At 47.5% G+C, this 6,235-nt stretch overlaps 1 protein-coding gene across 1 annotated transcript; it reads left to right on the top strand.

The window, feature by feature from the left end:
- The first annotated feature begins 1,020 nt into the window (after window positions 1-1,020).
- LOC104634097 (torsin-1A-like) lies at window positions 1,021-5,285 on the top strand. Its single transcript, XM_010300536.2, has 5 exons — window positions 1,021-1,207; window positions 2,897-3,165; window positions 3,248-3,423; window positions 4,387-4,514; window positions 4,630-5,285. The coding sequence occupies exons 1-5, from the start codon at window positions 1,021-1,023 to the stop codon at window positions 4,872-4,874; spliced, it is 1,005 nt and encodes a 334-aa protein (XP_010298838.2). The 3' UTR covers window positions 4,875-5,285.
- The last annotated feature ends 950 nt before the right edge of the window (window positions 5,286-6,235 follow it).

The following is a 6,235-nucleotide window of genomic DNA, read 5'->3' as shown; positions in this document are numbered from 1 at the left end:
TCTTTATAAAACTGGCATTTGATTTACCTCCAAGAGAGCTCCGACAGAGTCCAGGCAACACGGAAACCTGCATATGCCACTGCCAATTCCTTCCTCTGGCCTCTACGCAGCCTCCGGGTCTCCCAGTGGAGAGATTGCAGCTGGAAAGCCCAGCAAGCCCCGCTCCTCAGGTGTTAGCTCCTTGCAGCCCAAACCCCGGGGCTTTGAGGACACCCCTCTGTAGGTGAGTCATCTGGGTGAGATAACTTGGAATAATGAGCCGAGTCTAAGCATCCTGCGTGCTCCGTGCTCGGTAGCGCAGGGCACTCATTTCAAGAGAGATGTCAAATCTTGAGCGTGTATTTCAAGTGCTAAATAATGCCACTCAGTGGTTGGTTTTTTTCAATGAGATTTTAAAAATGAAATGAGAATTACTTAAAAGTGCTTTTCATATTTATTTCATTAAAAAAAAAGCATTTGCTGAGAAAATGAGAGCTGTTTCAGTGTCTGTCCTTCCCCTTTGCAAACACACTTCTTTGGCAGTGGGGGGGATCACGAAGTTGTCAGGACAAAATATCTGCTCTGAGAACTTGGTGTTAATAAAGCAGCTTTCTGATGCGTTCAGTCCTGTGAGGTGCAGAGCTCCAGCCACTGCTACAGAAATCTATGGGCTCTGTGATTCTAGGTGCACAACCCACTCTGACCTAAGCCCAAGACAAGCATCGCTATGTTCTTGGTTAATCACCAGACCAATTATCACCTTGGTTAAGATGCAGTGAGGTTCCAGTCCTGCTTCCCTCAGAGCTGGGATTGTTCTGGTGAAACTCTCACTCTACCCATTCCGTGACACCCTGCACACAACACTTTCTGTTCTTCGGGAGCAGTGTGATAAGCCTGTGAACCCACTGACACCTCTAGCTTACAGGAATCTTGGCTTCTGTCCTCTTGGGCAGCCTCAGGCCCCAACCTCCAGGAAGTTATTCTCCAATTTCTGTTTTGCTTTTCTTTCCTGCTGAGCCAGGCTGGCTTTCAGTTCCCACCATGAAGCTTCTGAATGCTGCTGTATTCTTTATTCTTGTGCCCACTTTGGTGCCAGCTTTGGACCCTCTCAGCACTTCAATCCTGATGGGCGGTGCTGCTGTGGCTTGGCAGCTCCTCTCCCCTCACTCCTGGCTCAAGTGCAGTCTCCTGGAGTGCTGCAATATGAAGAACACGCTGAACTTATCAGGTGAGGCAGTGGCAAGGGCACCCTGAGCCAAGCTGTCAGTGAGACCAGCTGATGGTCCTTCCCTGGGTGGTGAGGGCTTCCTTTTTAATGCCAGCCTCCTTTGGGGTGGTTGTGGAAAGATAAGTTACTGCCCACAGTGGCTTTAGAAGGCAAAGGCTGTACTAACCTAATACTGCTTATCCCACAAGCGGTCATGTAGCCTGCTTCTCATGGCAGTACTGGAGCGTTTTCCTTGCTCGTGTCTTGGTTTATATTGGCAGAAGGAGAAAAACTTCTGATGTGAATTCAAGGCTAAGAGTTAACGAAATAATCCCATGTCTTCTTGAGACGGACACCCCGGTGGTATCCCATACCCCAACTTGTGGTCGCTTGTCCTTTGTGTCAAATGAGTAGCAATTACTGGTAGGTCTAGATTCCAAACATGCTGCTTCATGTCCCTGAGACAAGTAGGCTGGCAGTCCTTGGTGACTGGAGAAGAAAGGGTTGCTTCACTCTGCCTGCAGGGAACTAGTGCATGGTCTGTGAGCTGGTTTTGGCTGGGATAGAGTTCATTTTCTTCCTAGCAGCTGGTATAATGCTGTGTTTTGGATTTAGGATGAGAATGATGTTGATAACACACCAATATTTTAGTTGTTGCCAAGCAGTCAAGGACTTTTCAGCTTCTCATACTGCCCTGCCAACGAGAAGGCGGAGGTGTCCAAGAAGCTGGGAGGGGACACGGCCAGGACAGCTGCCCCAAACTGGCCAAAGGGATATTCCATACCATATGACATCATGCTCCGTATATAACTGGGGGGTGGGCCAGGATGCAGTTTGGCTCAGGAACTAAGCGAGTATCATCTTCGGTTGGTGAGCAATTGTGCTGTGCATCACTTGGTTTGTGTATTCTATTATTATTATTACTGTCCTTTGTTATCCTATTAAACTGTCTTTATCTCAACCCAAAGTTTTTTCCATTCTCTTCCCATCCCACTGTGGAGAGGACGAGTGAGTGAGCAGCTGCGTGGTACTTAATTACCAGCTGGGGTTAAACCACAACAACTTGAAAAAGAGCTTATATGACCTTTTAACCATAAACTCCTGATCCTGCCACCTGGAAATCCCCCTTCTCTTTGTCATGAGACTACAAATATTGCTTAATTTCAGTGCTGGGATGCAGATTTCAAAACAAATCCTCAACTATCGGAGAGCTGTGTGCCTCCAGGTACTTCAATATGTCACTTCCTACCAGCTCTGGATTTGGCTGCTTACAAACAGGTTGTTTTCTAGTATTTTACCTACTGAAACACCAGTTGTGTTGATATAGCAAGAGAAGCGCATTCTTCTATAAATGCAAGGTATGCTAGACGCCACAAAAACAGTTAACGAGAATTTAGCACGTGTGGTGAACAAGTCTCTGCAAACACATCAGGTCCTGTCCCAGGACTTTATAGGAGGCAGTAGCCACAATACTGCTGGGACTCCTGCCTATCTTGAACAAACTGCTTGATTCCCATAAATGTCACCGAGAGTCTGATTCATGAGTCTGCTCCTCAGCTGGATTCTCTGCTGATTCACAGTCTTGTCATGGATGGAGGGCAATGAACATTTGTCCTCCCTGATGGTTCAGCTGCAACCAAAAAAAAAAAAAAAAAAAAGAGGAGGAATAATATGGCATTTTCTGACTCTTCTCTCCCCTCATTCCTTCAGTGATAAAGGTGGATTTGGAGTGGAAAGTCTTTGGCCAGCATCTTGCTATCCAGATAGTTCTGAGAGCTCTCAGAGCAAATATCCACTCCAACCGGCCCCGGAAGCCCCTGGTGATGTCCTTCCATGGCTGGACTGGAACAGGCAAATTGTTTGTCAGTAGTATCATTGCAGAGAACCTCTATCAGCTTAATATACCAAGGAGGAGGTTTGCGCACCACTTCAGCGCAGTACTGCACTTCCCGCACCTTTCACACATCCATCTCTATAAGGTACTTCCAGCTTTATCTCACCTTCTTCAATTTATCTGCAATTATGAGTGCAAATCCCAGGTAATTTTGCCTGTTCTCACAGGAGCGGCTACAGAATTGGATTTGGGGCAATGTCAGTGCCTGTCCAAGGTCCCTTTTTATCTTCTCTGAAATGGATCAGATGCCACATGGCCTGATAGACTCTATAATGCCATTCCTTGGCTACCGTGAAGAGATCGACGGTGTTTATTATGGCAAGGCGATCTTCCTCTTTCTGAAGTAAGGAAAACCAAAGGCAAAAAGGAAATTTCAGTCCCACAAAATCTGCAGGGACAAAGGGAGTAACAGATGCCAATAGGTTTGTAGCTGACTGCAGCGTGGCTGAGCAGCTCAAGGTCCCTTGCTGTCTGTCTTTACAGCATGTTGTCAGTGAACATGCCCAGCCGTCGTGTCAGCCAGAAGATCTGAGCTACTCAAAACCATAAAGGGAAGTGAGCTGTCCCCGGGGGGAAAGGGCTCCCGGTCCCCAAGTGAATGGCAAACCAAGCATCCATGGTGGCTTCCAAAAGTACTGGAGATGCCACTTCCACAGTGGTCAGTAAATAGGTTTTCTCCAGCTCTAGAACACAACCCTTAGGCAGAAAGTTCTCTGTAAGATAAATGGGACCCCCATAGGGAGCTTTTTAGTTGCAAAGAGGGGAGAACTCACCTACTGAAGGCCATTTGCATAAACAGATCAGGGGAGCACAATTCCTCCCTGTATTATTCCTGGGAAATCCCTTTGCTGAGGGTCACTCCAGCTCTGTTCACATCACAAGACTGAAGCAAGCCCGAACCCCAAGCTTTGGGCTGGCATACCTCTCAGCTTGCGTTTACGTTCAAACACATGGCCAACTCCCTATTTCAGCTTGAGGCAGCAATTACTACAGTGAGTAGCAGCTTGTCAGAGACCCTCTCAGTAACACCTGGCAGTACGGCCAATCCTCCTGCTCTGCTGCAATGACAAACGCAGCAGTTCAAGCCACTGTGCCAGAGAAGTGCTCATCCCATCAGACACTGCCACCATTTGGGAGATGGTGCGGTCCTTGTCACTTCCCGTCTCTGGGCAACACACACGTAGGGATGTGACACCTCCACTCCAGTGCAGATTCACACAGAGTGACTGAAACCACTGCCAAGACCAGAGCAATAAAGATGGCAAAGATATAGCTCTAATGAGCCAGTGAATCTCTTTCCTAACAGCAATGCAGGCGGAGATAAGATAACAGAGATCGCTCTTGATTACTGGAGAAGGCTGAAGAGAAGAGAAGACATCCCTGTGAAGAACCTTCAGTCTCTGCTCTCAGAGGAAATTTTCAGGAACAGAAACAGTGAGTACCCCTGGGCTCAGGGCTCAGTCCCAGAACTGCTGATGCCTTCTGCAAAATGATCCGTGAACTGTGAGGCAACACCCTGGCCTCCGCAGCTCCCCATTCTCTCTTCCAGGTGGTTTCTTTCACAGTCAACTGATCCAGAAGAACCTGATCGACTACTTCATCCCTTTCCTTCCTCTCGAATACAAACATGTGAGAGAGTGTGTCCGGGAGGAGCTGCGTGTGCAAGGGCATTCCGAGGACGAAGACCTCATTGCAGAGATTGCCTCGGCAATGACCGACTACCCTAGTGAAGAAAGACACTACTCCAGCAAAGGCTGCAAGACCGTAGCCTCCAGAGTGACTCTGACCACCTAGGCACTACAAGGCCAAATGCCTCGTCTTCTTTTTACAAGACCACAGCAGATGGAAAAACCAGTAACTCCTTTCCCCCAGCTCAATCTACACTCCCTTGAAGGGATTTAGGCTGTCCCATACCAGAGGGACCTTTTGTAGAGCTCTTGATTACAGAAATACACAGGACACCGCAGCAATTCTGGTATCGAGTAAGCAGAAGAGGGACATACGTGGGTGATGAGGTTTGCTCTCCTTGCCACAGAAGCACTCACAAAAAAGTATTTTAAAAAGGAAAATCTCCCACTTTTGTGGCAAGAGTGTTTGCACTTTAAGTCCTAGCATTGCCCTAATTAATACAATCTATTAATAAATAACTTTCTCAGTCTGGTTTATACTGGCTGTCACCTGCGTATGTCAGAAGTCACACAGGAGATCAGCCACTGTTCCTGCTTTGCAGGAGTGGAAGCCCAAGCACAAAGGAGGAGTTTCCCATCCAGCAGACCCTAGTCGGCAACAGTGTCCTGTTACCGGAAAGTGGCAAAATAATTCACTCTCTAAGACTTATTTTGAAGTTCTAGAAAGCAGGCAGTCTTCATTGCAGCGCTGAGTGCATGGGGGATAACTCCACCTAACATGTGCAGCCAAAAGACAAAACTAACAAGTATTTATACTATGTTTATATACATATTCATTATATTTCCAAGTAATGCTTATCACATTCATGGATTTTCCGGGAACTTGTTAGTATATGCTAACGTCCTTCACGCATGTTTGTTGGCACCTCCGGGTGGTCGTCGGGGGTCTTCAGATGAAGGCTCATACTCTTCTTGACCTTTACTTCTAGGCGGACTCAGTCCTGGTATCACGTATACCTTATCCTTCAAGGTTGGTTTTGTGATCATCTTGTAACTTTCTTATCTTCGTGCATCTGTTCTTCCAAGGCCGAGCTGTTTTAAAATGAGATTATTCCAGAGCTTCTTATCTTACAACTATTCTAACTATTTTCTAATTTGTAATGGTTTCCCTTTTGTTTGGTTACGTCTATTGAGCAGTGGCTCTAATTGCTTGAATTGATCTTAATATTTCAATATTCACAGGTATCAGTCCCGGTTCTGCAGTGGCGCTGCCACCTCACGCCAATGCCGTTACCCCATCCTGGCTGAGCTGCCTGCATGGGGGAACGCTGTGCGGCAGGGCCTCTGTCACTGAATGAAAAGGATGCAGAAACCCCCTCCTAATCTCCGCACCGTGTCCCCACGCCATTTCTCCAGCGGGCTGTGGGCAGTGCCTCTGTGATTTGCTCGGTCCGATGCAACCACCCGTGCCTGTCGGTGGGGAGAAGGAGAGGAGGCTCATGCTGTGGCACGGGATGGGGAACGCCA

The sequence above is a fragment of the Balearica regulorum genome, chromosome 20 (assembly GCF_011004875.1).
Source record: "Balearica regulorum gibbericeps isolate bBalReg1 chromosome 20, bBalReg1.pri, whole genome shotgun sequence".
Lineage (NCBI taxonomy): Eukaryota > Metazoa > Chordata > Aves > Gruiformes > Gruidae > Balearica > Balearica regulorum.
This window is presented reverse-complemented; position numbering and strand designations above follow the sequence as displayed.

What these genes read in the sequence shown, in the direction of transcription:
- LOC104634097 (XM_010300536.2), top strand. Translation starts at nt 1,021, where the DNA reads ATGAAGCTTCTGAATGCTGCTGTATTCTTTATTCTTGTGCCCACTTTG. An exon ending in CACACATCCATCTCTATAAG is followed by an intron (nt 3,166 to 3,247) that starts GTACTTCCAGCT and finishes CTGTTCTCACAG; the next exon opens with GAGCGGCTACAGAATTGGAT. An exon ending in GCGATCTTCCTCTTTCTGAA is followed by an intron (nt 3,424 to 4,386) that starts GTAAGGAAAACC and finishes CTTTCCTAACAG; the next exon opens with CAATGCAGGCGGAGATAAGA.